Source organism: Bacillus rossius, chromosome 1 (assembly GCF_032445375.1).
Source record: "Bacillus rossius redtenbacheri isolate Brsri chromosome 1, Brsri_v3, whole genome shotgun sequence".
Lineage (NCBI taxonomy): Eukaryota > Metazoa > Arthropoda > Insecta > Phasmatodea > Bacillidae > Bacillus > Bacillus rossius.
The window spans coordinates 295,603,990-295,620,829 of NC_086330.1; the positions used below are offsets into that span (position 1 = coordinate 295,603,990).

Sequence of the window (16,840 nt, forward strand, 5' to 3'; positions counted from 1 at the left end):
TCATTAAGGTTGTAGGCTCATGAGTTGACTGAAAATTTGTATAATTTTTGTGGGCAGTATGTTTCGTATAAACTAGTCTATAAATTATGTTAGGAGGTAATTTAACTTTGAGTTGTTGGTGACACTGACTGTGGAAGAATACCGTTACCAGGCGCCATTTTTTGACTGTTCGGTTCGTGGTTTTAGAGAGTTAGTTATGTGCGGAACTTTGGAGTAACTTCGGTGGTTGGTTGAAGATTACCGGGAACAATGAGTGTGCCGTGCACACAATACGTGTTGTGGGATGTAGGACTGGTGCGGTGACGTGTGTATGGACAATTCCGTGAACTTATATCAGTCGCAATTACTTGCGTGGTCCTCCGGTGGAAGCATGGATTCAACTTTCAACCTATGAAAACAAGGGAGCGGTACCGTTCGATGGTAAACATATCTTTTTAAGGATATTAATGAGGGGTAAAAATCCTGATTTGGGTAAAAACAGGATGAAGCAAGCAAAAGTCAAGTTATCTGTGTTACAAACACATGCTTTGTTGTACAAAAGGAGGTGGTACTGGCAAGACAAGGACTTGCTCTCCAAGAGGTCTCGGGGTCCAATACCAGTTTGGCCATCTTAATTTAGGTCTCCCTTGGTTTACCCAGATCAATACAAGAAAATGCTGGGATAGTTCCTAACTAAGTTACCTTCATCCTTCCCATATATTATATAGTTATATAAACAAATGTGGCTCATTTATTGACTTAAAAAAAAAGTTTTTAAAATAATAATTAAATAAAATTACTTAAAAAATATTGCATTTTTCATGTGAGGAATTGACAGCTAGCAATATAAATTTTTTTCCAGAAAGAATTTAAAACTGTATCATGATGTAATCAGCAGTATTGCCTTTAAACTAAAATAAGTCTCATTTCTGTATTCCATTTAATCATCCTTAATGATATGTCCCAAAAACTTTAAAAATGTAACTTTGGCAACTACATAATTATTAAAAAAGTAAGCTTATAGTATATATATTTTTAGTTCATTACAGTTAAACATTTATAAATTATACAAGTTTACTAGTGTTTAATGTAAATATAAACTTATGATCTGGAACAAGACACTTTCCCCTTAAGGCTCAGTTTAAACTACAATGTTAGTTGTTTCATTTTCTTGCCATTAGTATTACTTAAGGACTGCTCATATAAATATATCACTATTTTTCTAATGCATTTGTTGTTTGGATGGAAATTTTGTCCGCATTTAATTAGTTAACATTAATTATTTGAGCTGTAAAATATTACACAAGTAATCATAATTATAAATATCTGTGTGAATTTATTTCTTATTAGATAATGCTGAGTAAATATATGGTGTAAAATTTTGTGACTCAGCAAAAATGGCAAGACAGCTATTGTGATGATAGGAAAAACTGTTAAAAATTAATAACCAGAAAATGAAACAAAACAAACATGCACAAGAGAGCCTTAAATGGTTGTTTTCCCTGATATTTCCAGGATTCACATGTTTTCCAGACCTGCATGAATCCTGACTCAGCATGGACAGGGTGGTGGGGAACAAACCTCGTTGAAGAGCAGCTCGCGCCGCTGCTGCTTGCGCAGGTCCATCTTCTTGACTGCAACCTGGCGGCCGGTCGAGCGATCGACCGCGATGCACACCGTGCCTGTCGAGCCCTCACCAATCTTCATGAACTGCTCGAGGTGCTCGCGCGGGTCGCCAGGGCTCACCACCATCTGCAGGGCCGCGCGGAACTGCACGCACACGCACACACCGCTTAGCCTTCCCGCACATGCTCCCGCCACGTCGTAACAGGGCCCTCAATCACGTGGCTGGGCTCAGGAGAGTTCATGGAAGTGATACCATCTTTACATATACAATACACATCAATGACATGAACAAGTATTGCTGAAACAAAATTCCATTTCAAGAAATTATTTCACAGAGTCTGCATTCTTTCATCCAGCAATATTCAGACCAGCACATTCTGTACTCTGGCACTGACAGAGCGCTCATGCTGCATTTACACAATCTATTAAAATAAGAGATTAGATTCATAGACCTCAAGATGTATCAGAGAAATTTTTAACCAGTAAATCTTGTGTGTATATTTTTTGCTATAAAACAGCTTATTAAAACTTGTTTAAAATACAATGGCACCATATATTAATTTTTCTTTTTGGTTTTTTTCCGTGAAAACTTTAATGTCATTCAATGATTCTGCACAATCGCTAGTTTGGCATGGCTGAGGTCCTGAACGTGCTGGATTAAAAATCTTCAACCGAAGGTACAAATATACTTCAAGTTCATGATGGCGTAATTGCCGATGCATCATGCTCATGCGGCGAGGGTCGTGGTTCGACCCTAACACCCCCACCACAGATCTACTTTATAAACCAGAGCAGCTCGAAGCTCAGTACGACCTTGAAGCTCCCGTCACCCTACGACTCCGTGCGCAACAGAGAGACGTTAAACATCATCAAACAAAACAAGGAATTTTAATCTCGAGAAATAAAATTCACTGTCTAGAAATATCATGTGCCTCTATCTGTTTTTCCTGCAGTGTGAACATGTATCATTGGTATGGACGATCAGGTCATGTGTTAAAAGTGGAGATACAGGAACTTAAAGACACCACATTAGTTTCTACAGTTTTAATGGCATAAAGTTAATTTTTAATGTTAACAATTTTCCCTTTGTAAGAACACAAGTCATACCAAAGTAATAAATTATTTTGTTCGTCTATTCAAAGGATGAGTTTAATTTATAAGTGTCTCAGAAGTATGATGTTTTGCTCTTTGGTAGGTTATTCAAAAAGAGTGTTACTATGAACAACAAATGGAGGATTTAGCGGCTTTTAACTGTGCCACATTGTAAAAATAAGAAAGCTTGAAAGAAAATGTTTAAAATTTTAACATCTTACTGTATATCAAGAGTACAGATCTAGCCAGTTATGTGTTAGTAAAGAGTATAGGAAAAGAAGAGTATCATTAGTGACTCAGTTTCATCTGATGGTAATAAAGATGAAAATGGATTTAATAAGATAAGTACGCACTATTTATTTTACACCCAAAATAAGATATTGGTTCATGAGGAATCTCAGCCAACTAGTAATCTTGATGTTTTGATTGAGAATTATCAAATAATCATGCCTGTGATTTATATTGGTGTAAATTTTATCAAAACACATTTCTCTGAAAGGATAATATCATAACTTACGTTTATCAGGAATCAGCTACAAACTAAAAACAACCAGTGGTCCACTTTAAAAAAATTTTTAAGTAAGAAGGTTATTTATAGTCTTGGTTGTTTTTTAGAATGTACATATTATTTAGTATTCTGGCGCCATAATTTTGTGTAGGTCGTAATGGTATATTCAATTAAAAATTTTGTGTACTGTATCTTGCAGGAACTTAGCATAATTTTACCTTGATATTTTATTTAATTATTTTAGCTAACATTAATAACTTTCTTAAAATTGTCATTTTTCTTTGGTTATGAGTTTGTAATATTTTTGTGCACCCTTTTGCTAGATGTTGGCAGTAAAATAATTGGCAATGATAGTTTAATCTGAATATTGTCAATTTAATACGAAGCCAATTAGAACCAAATCTCGCATTGATTTGTTGTTTAGGTTGAGTTTTAAACTAACTTTCGAGTGTAGGTATTCTGATAAAAAAAATGTGGTGACTATTCTAAATTTAATAAAAGTTAAATTATAGAATACCAGCTAGTTGGTCGGATTGTGTGTTCGGCCTCTACAAGAGGGGAGGACACACAATGTCTCTTAAACAGTATTACTTCAGTTGAAGTCTGTCCCAAAAAAAAAAAATGTATCAACACTAAATGCCAGTGACTTCTCAGAAGAAAATATGTAGTAGCCAGTCTATTTACCTTCAAACAGTCCTTTAACTAAACCAAATATGAAAATTCTACAAAAGAAATTGTTATGGACTAAAAACTGTTTGTTTTCCTATATTTTACAATATGGTTACAAGGTATAAACACATTCGATTAAATCATACAACAATTTCATAGATAAATAAGTACTGTAAAAGTTTAGAAAATTATATCTTTAACGAGCATGCTGTCACATACGAGTTTGGAACCACATGGTTTGAATGCCTAAAAACTATGCTTTGTTCCCCCTGAAAAATATCTGCTTTGTTCCCTTCTGACTTATGTAATATTTTTGAAAAGTATTCAAAGCATTACTGTTGTGTAAAAGAGGTTTCCATTTATAACTTCTTACAAAGCACACAGGATCAATTTAACTTTCATCCGTGAATGTCACGTTAGCCAGCTATAGGAAAACACTAGAAATGTTAGCCACAACAACCATCTAGGCAAGCCAAGCAAGCCATAGCTCATAAAGGAACACAATGCAGTCAGAACTCTTTAGTCTGGCATTTTGGAATCCAGCACGATCGAGCAGGTCACATTCGGAGTTTTTTTGATTTGTTGAGATCCGAATCACAGACACAATGTGAACAATAATTCTTATATTTATTTTTTTTGCAATTGAGCAGATTTTTGCCATTTGTTTTAAATATCTTACACTCTATGACAAATATTTCTTTTGTATTATATTCTGTAATACACTGTGGCATTTTATTAGCTTTCTATTATGGAAAACAATCAGTTCAACCATTCCACATATATTCCACTGCAATCATTCTACTAGTTGATCAATAGAGGAAAAGTCTATTTGAAGTATTGTAACATTGCAGTATGTATTGGACATACATGCGTCTAAAGATAAATGAAATCTATGGAAAAAATAGTTGCTAACTTTCAAGCATACCCTTTGATTTTCAGAAATCACATTTATGCATACAATAATGACAATAAATACTATACAGAAAAATAATAAAAAAAACTTATAAATTAATGAGATAATACATCAATTAAATAGTTAACTACCACACAAATCTAAAAACAACTATATATGTATTGTAAAATCCTCTAAGAATATGCCTATTAAGAAAATACCCTCTTAACACTCAAAAATGTGACACAAATATTCATGTTTACTTGTATCCAAAACTAGTAGTACATGTATCATTGAAAATTACAAATGTTGATATTCATATGCTTAATATTATACATGTCATTTGCAAATGAGTCTTTGAGCCAAATAAAGTTAAATATGACTTTAGCTAATCACAGTCAGAAAGCAATGCAACTGCGACATAAACAGGAACCTGTGAGAATTTTATTATATTTTTAATGAGTAAAATTTATTGAACCCAATGGCAAATTTTGGCATTAATGGTACCCACTTGACTACTGATGAAGATACCGTGTTTTATCGCATATACGTTGAACATTTTATACTAAAATCAAGTTTAAAAAGTAGGGGCGCAAAGTTTATGTGGAAAAAATTTTTTTTTAGGTAAAGTTATTCACAAAAAAAAATTCATGGAAAGTACATTAATTTAAAAAAAAAGTGTAGTAAACAAGAGTACGCCAAACAATATAAATTAATAAGTCATGCAACAAAAACCTTTCTTCAACTTTAAATAAATAAAAAAAATCTGTGACCTGAACGCGAGCCACTTGAATCTGTAACGTGAACAACGCATAACTATAGTCATTGTTCACACTTACCACGAAAGATTGCGGTCTATTAAATGTAGTTAACTCGGCACTTGACAGAGAGCACGCGTTGCATGAATCGGTGAGATATAGATGTGAGATATAGATATTCGATTACGTGCGCGCGCTCTATACGGGAAGCAACATAACCAAAGTTGAATGATGCCAACTAGCATTGGCTACATTTTTATAAGTGGTACACCGCGGCGACGCAGACGAACAGATAACGGGTATAACATTTAAAAACGTCTTTAAAAGAAAATTTACACATCAGGCAACTTTGTATTTCCGTTAATTAAATTAGTAAGTGGTAATGTCTGAATAAATATTAGATTTCTACTTTAAAATACATCTTTTATAGGGAAAAAATACCTTTACAAAGCGCTCGGAATCTAATAGCGGGACCAAAAACATAATGCGACGTTTAAGCGAGAGGTTTTTTTAATCCAAATTTTGACACCCTAAAATATGGGTGTGACGATTATGTGATAAAACAGAGTAACTGACACATCAAAGCAAAGTAATCGTAACCTTGTCACACAACCAAACACTTCGCCTTCTACATGCCTTAAAAATATGTAAACCGTAGATACGCCAATATTTGTTAAAGACAGAAATTTCAGAAAACCAAGCTTGTCATATAATTTTTGCCCCTCTTAAGAAATCTGTGCATGGAACAAATGTGAATAGAAATATCACAAGAGATTGGATAGAAAAACTGGTAGAAAACTGTGTAGAATTAATATTTTTTTCAATATTAAAGTTTGTGTAAATTATGTAAATAAAAAAAAGGGTTAAATGGTTGGGAAAGCTTTTTGTAACAGAGTTATCAATACTGTTAATCACAATATATAAAACATTTAAATCCTCTAAAATTCTCTTTATTAAAAAATCCAAGCCTAAATATTAAAATGATAATTTGTTTTATATCTCCGCTATTCTAGGCTTTTTGAGTTTGTCTTTCCCAGTCCATACCAACTGTGACAAAATCACCAAACATGTTTTCATCATTCTTAACCAGTACCTTAAAACAAATAGAAAAACCTATAAGCCAAACAGTAACATATAAAAATTATTCAATAGTCAAAAAAGATAAATATAATCAACAGTAAGTAACGTAGCACTGACTACGTTACAATCTCTCCTTTTAACTGTGTGTGTGTGTGTGTGTGTGTGTGTGTGTGTATATATATAAATACTGATGTCAATAAAAAATTTCTGCACCAAAACATTCAGCTGAAATAATCAGTGTCTACACTCCTACATGACAAAAATGAACCCTGAACTATTAAAGAAGAAAATGTGCTCAAGAATAAAATGACAAACACATTATAAATAAAAATTAGTAAAAAACTCTAAGAGACAAAGTGTTTTAGCCACACAAGATAGCACCAAAAAGTTATAAACCAAGCACTACAAAAATTTAAACAGCTAGAATAAAAACTATAACCACTTTTGTGTAGATCCAAAACTATAACCAGTCCACTAAAAAAAAAAAAAAAATACACATCATAAACTCTTGTTTTCTTTCTTTGCTTTAAAGCAGAATTTCTTCACAGTCCCCTCTTCCCGCAATATTCACACACAAACATGGCCTTATTCTTACCAGGACAATTACCCTTAAAATCACCTTTTCCACAACTATAGCAAATTAAAACTTAACCCCACTTCGGCTTTCTTATTTCTCGACGTACCTCCTCATTTACACTTTAATTTTTTTTCAAAATAAGGCATAAAAAACAAGATATTTTCCACCTCACTATTTTAGCTAAATAATTTGTGTATATTTTTCGGAGGAACTTACGAGTCTTCTTGCAGGACACAAATTTTCCAAAATAATTTCAATCAACTAATGCTCTGTGTCGAACTTACACCAAAATCTTTTTTTGTAATGAGAACTCTCTTCACAAAATTCCCTGCGGACTTATTGCCATTCTGAAAACGATAAATCCTTTCTTTCATTAACCTCTGTTTTAATCTTCACCTATATAAATTATCCCATAAAGCTTACTTCATTTTGTCCCAATCAATATTATCCCCATAAACCAAAACACCACGGAAAACTCCTACAAATTTTCCAACCAAGCATCGTCTGGAAAAATCCGTAGATCCTTCACTTTCTCCACTTCAACACAAAAATTTATTAATTCATGTACATCCCTATTTACTATCTTAGGTATAGAATTTATATTTTCCAGTAGCTAATTTTTTTTCAATCTGGCTCACCAACTCTATTTATTCATACACCGCCGAACTCGTACTCTGTCCCTGTCTACCTGTTTCCCGTCTTTACCTTTTATAGGAACTTAAAAGCGACAACGTAACTTATCTGTATCCTGTTCTAGCGTTACTTCAATACTGGCCACCTGAAGATTAACAAGCAATTAATGTTTTTCCAATTTATATAACCAGCTCACCACCATTGCAAAATAAAATAAAATTATCACTAACAGCACTGCAATCACTACTATCACGATCCTAGCAGAGTGGCGCATTTGTGGCTCACTACTGGGTAGCGATACATGTTCCCACACAGTACTAGGACAGTGTATTTCATAAGTAACTAACTTCCATAGCATTCAAAAATCTTAAAATATAAAGGGTGCATTACTATAGCTGTTCTTTCACAATATGATTGTGAGCATTCAAATTCCAAGGAATGTTTAGCAACAATTTAAATTTGAGGAATGTAAGTGATAGCAAACTTAATCATTAAAAAAAGCTAAATTAGATTTCGACAGAATTTAAGTGTGCTGTAAAATTCTAAATGATGAAATTCTGGCTGTACAATGACTGTGAAATGTACATATATTATGAACTCCAAACGAAAACCATTAAAAGAATTTTTAAAACTAAATTTAAAAATACCATGAGTAATTAAACATATTAAGGAAAATAAGGAAAAATCTTCTGAATTTTTGAAGTTTTTTTAAATTTTTCCAAAATCAAAGACACTGACTTTCCGAAGCTTTGCACATACCTAACCTATAGATCCTATCCTATATATCACACAGCTAGAAGTTCTAATAAGAAAGAAATTTTCAGATTATCCATTTAAACATACAGAATTACTTTTGCATACAGGACATAGTTCTAAACATTTTTCTCCTTTCTAGTAAAACTAAATACAAAAATTTTAATTTTTGTTGCAATTTTATTTCAATAAAGAACAGCAGCATACACACTACAAAAAGCAACAAACCATGCACGTCTACGTAGTGAATAAGAGTGAAAAAGGGGGAATGTCAGAAAAAGGAGGGGGGAGGAATAAACTAAATTGAGACATAGTTATTACTCCAAGGCTAACACAAAACAGACAAAAAATACATAAAATAATTACAAATATTATAACAATTGTGTATTTCACGTTCACACAAACTGTAAGGCTACTTGGACGTAGCTTCACTATGTAACTTTTAAATCTTGATTAGCTTATGGGTTCCAGCTGCACTGAAGTACACCAATACTTTCAACTTTTCTATCAAGAATCAAAATCTTCAGGGTGGCCAATATCTACTAGAACTAACTTTCTTATATATAAATGGTTAGAACAGGTGCACTTTGAATTTTAATATCCTGCCTTAAATGTGTTTGAGGATGGTGGTAAACATTTTCCCTGTGGTGTTTCTAGCAAGCGAATGCTGCGAGTCCATTGTGGTCAAAGCAAGCATGGCCTCCAACGTGTCTACCGAGTGTCATAATGCAATTTAAAAGGCAAGTTGACCTACTAGTTCATTCTTCAGTCCATTTTTTTTTGTTTCCATGTGTTTGACACTACGCCCATCACAACGGATAGTACATGTGTGTTTGTTCTTGTGCAGGAACAGCAACATTGATGCAAGACTTAATCATTTGTGCCCTACAGCATGGTTATAGGCAGGGCCATTCCTATTAACTCAACACAATTTTAATATACTTTTCACTCTACCATCTCAGATTTAAAATAAAATGACTCGCAGATATTCTCTTTAGAGACTACAAAAAATACCAAATATTGTCTTTATAAAGCAACCAGTTTAAAAAATATAACAACTAGAAGTTCCCAAGGAAAGGCCTAATATTGCTCGAGCTTTATTTAAAAAAAATTAAGTTTGCAGCTCTCCTAATTAATAAAGAGATGGGAGTGATTTCATTTTGCAGCATTTTTAATACTATTTTCTTTGATATGAGACAAAACAGGGATTACATAAAATATTTTGGATTTATCAAAATGTGTCACTTAAAAAAATTCAAAAAATTTTAAAATTGTTTGGATTTTTTTCAAGCAGTGCATTAAGAAACACTAAAACCAAAATTTAGATTGCTTTTGAAAAAATTATCTAATCCTTGTTGTGTTGTATATCAAAGAAAATAGTATTAAAAATGCCGTAAAATTACTCCCATCACATCTCTTTATAATAATTAGGACACCTGCAATTTCAATTAAAAAATATATAGATCATGCAAATTTTGGGAACTTAGTTTTAAACCAGTTGATTTTAAAATATGGTACATATTCAGAATTTTGCTATGTCTTTTTAGAGAGCATACAGGGCTGGATTTAAGATGTGGGTGGCCCGGGACCCATTTTGGTGGGAGACTTTGTTTCAAGGTGTTGCAATATGGAATGCAATAACACAAAATAAAACCTACACAATTAGTTTAAAAAATTATATATGCTGAGAAATACAGTTAAAATTATTCAATTTTTTCATTAAAAAGTAAAGTATAACCTAACTAACAAATAACACACACACATTATATATTACAAATCAGTTAATTAATAAAGTTATAACCATTATAATTCAGGCATTTTCCTTAATTTTCATGCTGCAAAATCACTGATGTCACTAACGTCCAATTCATACAGTATATCTGACTCGATGCTCATGATAGCCAAATTTACAAGTCATTTCTGCTTCATGGATGTCCTTAATCAGTTTTCAATTAATTTAAGTTTTGAGAAGGAGCACTCGCCACTACAGTTTGTTGGGCTGAGTTGTACTTCTTTCATATGGCCATAAACCAATGGGTTAATTTCAGCGCTAGTGTCGAGTTTTTGTCTGAACATACTCTTTTGAACCAGACAGCTTTTCGCCTTAATGCTCACAAGTTTCGAAGGAGACACACTTTTATGTGACATAGTTTTATAGGCTGGTCAATGACGCCACAGCAGCATTAGATGGAGCTTTGCATGTTATAGATTTTTACTAGTAGCATCTGTTCTTTTAACAACATAAGGTGATGTAAATACCAATTTCAAGCTGATTCATTTGTGTTAATAGTCCTTCTGCTTCACACTGTACTCAGCCTTTTTCTTCAAAGTCATCAGCAATCTGTTTACGTACATCCTTAATCTGCTGATAGTCATGCTTAAGTGCCTTAGTTGTGTCAACTCTGCAGAACCAACACGTTGTTGTGACATGTTTAAAAGTCAATGCTGAGTCATTATTTTTCAAAGCCTCAGTCAGAAGCTGATGCTGATGCATTGAAACTGTGAAGAAGACGAACAGCTTTTCAAGGAGGTGAAAAAATGTAAAGCACTCGAGCAGCTTTCTACAGCATTTTTAGAAAAATGATTTAGAGAATGTGCAGTACAAGGAATCCAGGATGCAAGATTGTTCTTCTTCTCATTTGGCTTGTAGACCACTGTACTTTCCACTCATTGCAAAAGCATTGCATAAATTTAACTACAACAGTTACCCTGGTCTAGGTCATGTCTCTTCAAAAATTCCACCAAGCCATTGAACATGTCTTCAATGCCATGGCCTTTGTTTGCCATGAATGTTACAAAGCATTCCACGGGAACATCTTTCTCCATATACCTATATACAAGGGTTAGTTGGTCAATGTGGCTGCATCGGGTGTGGAGTCCAAAGAGATGGAGTAGTATTCTGATTTCTTAACTCTAGAAATAATTTCTCCGAGGACTAGTTCACCCATTACACTAAAAAGTTCTTCCATTATTGTAGATGACAGATAGTTTGTGTGACTCTTGCAGAGACTGGCTTGAGTTTCGATATGCTGTGCAAGAAAGTCGTCAAACTAGGCGATGAGTTCAAGAATACCCAGATAGTTTCCATTTCAAGGTGATCCAACCAATTCATTATCTCCTCTAAATGTAAAGCCACGCTCGGCAATAAACTGAGTAACATTTACCACTCGTTTCAATACTGATCTCCAATAATGCTCCAGACGCTCGACCTGTGGTGTCAGCTATGTATCAATTCGCCCAATCGCTTTTAACCTCCTATTGAAAGCAATCATAGCCTTCACATGTTCCTTTGACTGCTCATGACTTTGTATATGGTCTTGTGAATGTTAAAATCCATTAGACGAAAGCTGAGAAGACATTAGAGGGAGAGACGCATAACCAATTCCTCGTTATGACTTCTCCATTATGATTTTGATGACGGAAAAGCCCAAGTGTGCACGTTCTTGGAATATTGCCGTATTTTCTAGGTTGCTGAACCAAGTGTGCAATGAACAAACTTTCATCACAGTTCTGGATTGTTGATACACCCCCTTTCAGCCAGTAATCCCGCATCTGCTACGAAATAATGGAAGGCCAAATTCCAATGTCATTGCCACCTGGTGGGCTCTCAGCTTCTACATAAGATGTGGCACTATCAGCCTCCTTTTCTGTGTGTTTTTCAATTGGACCCATTAATACTTCTAACTTTTCTTTGCCAGGATCAACAACCATTTCCACTGAAGCATTGTCAGGTTGATCAGGTTTTGCAAAGTCATCACTACTTCCGACACTTATCTTGATTGATCAGTGAAGAACGGTTCTAATTTTCTTATTTTTGCCATCTTTTCTGCTGATTTCATCGTTGCTTCTTTTTCCTTATGTCTTTTAGAAGCCCCAGACTCCCAAATTCTTGTGTGATGTCTGTGTCTATCTCATTCATGATTGTCCATGCTGGTAATTTAAAAATAACAATATGACCTTGTCAACCCTTTAATTCTGGAAGGGGGATTAAAGATTAAAATATTTATATACAATCTGTACCATAAATTAAAACTAGATGCTACTTACTTACATCAAGACCTAAAAACCAAAATAACAAGCTTAATTCAATATTCCAATTTAAAAATGGTAGTCATTGTTATACATTTGTCGTATTTAAGTTATTTACATTCAGAATTTAAAATAACAGCCATTTTAAAATGCTAATTATTTAACAAGCCACACAAAATTTATAAAGTAAAACTATTACTTTTGGTTAATGTAAATAACAAACGATAAATACATTGTACAAACAAATTAAACGTACAGTGTTTTAATATTAGCACTATAGGCATTAGGCCTAGTTGCTTAGCAAAACATATTAAACATTAAGTATATTTATCAATATTAACTTAAATCTACAAAAAAAATTAAAATACAATCATACGCAAAAAATCTTATTTAGCTGTTTATTTAATTGTCCTGACCAAACATAAGACGGACGATGATGAAACTGCATCATATATTGAGAGTTACCTCCAAAACTTTTGAGATTAGGTTTACACTGAAAAGACATCACAATTTTTCACTTAACAAGATGTATCATATGACAAAGTCCAGGAAAATGACTCTTGTGTTGGATTTGTAAATAGTGCTTACCCTAGATTTATATTAATTAATTCAAAGTGTTGGACGCTTCAAAATTCAAATATGGCGCCATTTTGCTGCCATTAACTCAAGCGATCCTGGTGGCCACCAGGAAAGACTCAGTAGTTAATCTGGTGCCGGCGCCATCGGACGTCCGGCTATCGTTTTTGACTTTCATGTTATCTGATAACAGTTTCAGTACGAAACATTTGGTCCTCAGGCCGGATCCATCCGCTAACCGCAATTAATGAGCTATCGGGCTCAGTTCTAGTTATGTGGAGAGATTCGGAGTGTTTGTTTGCGTCATTCGGTGTACCGAGTCTCCTTTGTCTGTCGTTGCGCCGCCATTTGAACGTGAACTGGTTATCATCTTAATGTGCTATCAGCGTCCTGTGGAAGGGAAGATAATAACTGAGTGTGGTAAGGGAAGATAAGAACTGCCTTTATCACACGGCTGGTGCTGGTGCTGATGAAGCCCTTTGTGTTGTGCCGCAATATTATTTCTTATCATCTTTCCACAGTAACCGAAACAGATAATTACTGGTCTGCTATAAGATTGCGTGTTTTCTAAGACTGGCGGTGAAATATGACTATGAATTATTAAGTAGACTGTTAACGTAGATTTTGCCAAGTCTTTGTTCGGCATTACTACTCATATCGATACAAAATCGATTCAGAAAGTCAATTTACAGGACATGGAAAATCGATTATATAAACACCACTTGGTTTAGAATCGATTTTTAGCTGAAAAAATCGATTACATTCTTGACTGTTTGAGTGTACTTCAGTAGAATAAACACAACCATGACTGACAGTGTTTCAGCTCTGGAGCGACGTCTGGAGCGTGCCGAAAACCGATTACAGCGCGCCGCGGATCTGGCCAAAAGGGTTACTAGACAGTTCCAAGCAGTCATTATTCTTTGCAACCTGTCGGGACTTATCTCAGCTTCGTAATGGGTTTGAAGATGACCATTTGGCTTATGAATTGGCATGCAAGGAGCAAGTTGATTTTGATGACACAAGGCATACAAGTAGGCTAAATTACTTCGACGATCTATATTATGTAGTTAATGCAATCTGGGACACATTAGTGCAGGATTCTAAGAACCGGAACAAAGAAACACGTAATCAATGTGCAGCTGGGTAGTCACCCTGTCTGCCAGCTATTAATTTACGCCACTTTCAGGGTAATCCAACAGAATGGCTCAGCTTCTCTAATCTGTTTGAGGCTCTGGTTGTAGATAACGGAAGTCTCACCAATGTAGAGAGACTATCTTACCTAAAGTCATCTTTGTCTAGTGACGCGTTGGCAGTAATTCAGGCATTACCCTTGACTGATTCGAACTACAGTATTGCTTGGGAACTACTGTCTAAGAGGTACAGTAACAAGCACTTGATTGTTTCATTGCACATTGAAGCAATTATGCAAATACCATCTGTGTCATTAGAGGCCCCAGCATCAGTTAATTAGATGATGTCTATTCTGGCAGAGCACATTGCGGCATTGAGAGTGCTGGATGTCAATGTTGAAAAATGGGACCCGCTGTTGCTGCATATCATTGAAGCTAAGCTGGATAAGGTTTTGCGTAACCAGTGGGAGCTGTTTATTAATGACAAGGGAGCAGAGTTACCCAAGCTTACCGAGTTTTTGTTATTTTTAGAGGGTTAACTCCGTGCAGCTGAGTCACAGCTAGTGACGTCTGGGAAAACCTTTAAGAGCAAGTCGTCTATTTATTCTAAGCCAGTTTCTAGATATGTGCAACATCAGTCATTCGCAGGAAACACTGTTTCCAAGTCAGTGAAGTGTGTCATATGCAGTGGACCTCACAAAATCTACCAGTGCCCAAAGTTCCTTGAGTCATCCCCAAAGGAAAGGTATCAGATGGTGAGGTCAGGAAACCTCTGTTTGAACTGCTTGCGAACTTCTCATCATGCAAGCGCATGCCTTTTGTCTTCTCATTGTCGGTCTTGTAACTCTCCGACATCACACACTACTTCATTTTAGTGACATGCGACCACAGTCACCAGACCATGATGATGGTGTGAATGTGTTGTGTGCTTCATCTCCTGGACAATATTTGGCTGCATCCGAACTGCATAATCAAGATAGTCCATCTACGATTTTGCTGTCCACTGCACTCGTAGAAATTCCAGTCAGTTCTGGCAGGACTCGCACAGTTTTAGCACTCTTGGACTCTGCCAGCCAATCCAGCTTCATGACAGAAGGTTGTGTGAAGAGGTTAGGCTTAATACGTCAAAAGGCAGCTCTGCCAGTCTACGGTGTTTCCCAGGTACCAGTGCATGTCGCTAGGGGAGTAATTGACTGTTTAGTGAAACCAGTTAGTCAGGAGGGTCCGCGATTGTCACTCACTGCCTTGATTTTACCTAAGATCACCGGCTCACTGCCTACAACACAACTGAACCCTCATTCATGGGATCATCTTTCCCATTTGCAACTAGCTGACCCTCACTATGCACAGCCTGGGCCTATTGACGTGCTAATTGGGGCCGATCGGTTTCCCTAAGTGCTGAGCGGGCGCACACTAAGTCTCAGTACCCAGGTCCCTGTAGCGATTGACACTGCCTTTGGATGGGTAGTGATGGGGAGAGTACCCACATCTGCAGTATTGCTCAGTTGTGTATCACTTCATTCTATTACACGAACACTTGACGACACAGTTCGGCAGTTTTGGGAGGTGGAAGAGGTTATTGTACCCGCAAAGCCTTCCTCTGAGGACATTCGATGTGAACAGATCTTTCTTGAAACTTGCAGAAGAGATGAGAATGGTAGGTATAGTGTGGCCTTACCTTTCAAGGAGCCTTTACCTCATTTTGATGAATCACGTGTTCAAGCACTCAAGCGTTTTCACTACCTTGAACGCAAGATGAAAAAAAAAAAAAAAAAAAACCCCTCAGTTTAAGGCATCCTATGTAGAATTTATGTCGGATTACGTTGACCAGGGTCATATGTCAATGGTTCAAGAACCCCAGTTGAATACACCGTCGTTTTAAATTCCTCATCACGGAGTTTTGAAACCAGACAGTAGTACAACAAAGTTACGTGTGGTCTTTGATGCATTGGCCAAGGACAGCAAAGTAACTTCTCTGAATGATCAATTACTTATGGGACCCAAACTGCAGATAGACATAGCTGACGCTCTTCTCTCATTTCGAGATCATGCAGTTGCATTTACTGCTGACATATGACAGATGTACCGTCAGATTCTAGTTCAAGAGGAATTCCGCGATTGTCAATGAATTCTGTGGCAACCTTCTGATGATGATCCAGTTTGTGAGTACAGGCTTAACACTGTGACCTATGGCGTGTCATTTGCACCCTACAATGCTATCCGCAAACTCCATCAACTGGCTGCAGATGAGAAAGATAGATTCCCTCGGGTATCATCAGTCCTCCTAAAAGACACGTATATTGATGATGTAACTGGAGCACCCAATGCCCCTGAGGCTATCTATGGCAAAGAGAGTTAATTGACCTCCTCAAGGCTGGTGGTTTTCAGTTGCGAAAATTTGCCAGTAATGATTTATCTCTGCTCTCTTGGCTTTCCGAAGACTTGTTGCAGGGCAGCAAGGCTCTTCCCTTGGACAACACTTGTGGACTTCCTACCGTCAAAATATTGGGTCTGCAGTGGCAATCTGAAGTGGATGCA

General features: G+C 35.8%; 1 protein-coding gene across 4 annotated transcripts in view; it reads right to left on the minus strand.

The window, feature by feature from the left end:
* The window catches only part of LOC134527776 (serine/threonine-protein kinase PAK mbt), a 144,608-nt gene that overhangs the window by 38,152 nt on the left and 89,616 nt on the right, over positions 1–16,840 (minus strand). For all 4 annotated transcript variants that reach the window (XM_063360712.1, XM_063360713.1, XM_063360714.1 and 1 more), the window contains one exon: positions 1,561–1,749. In XM_063360712.1, coding sequence (XP_063216782.1) covers positions 1,561–1,749 — 189 coding nt within the window. The remainder of the gene's footprint in view (positions 1–1,560; positions 1,750–16,840) is intronic.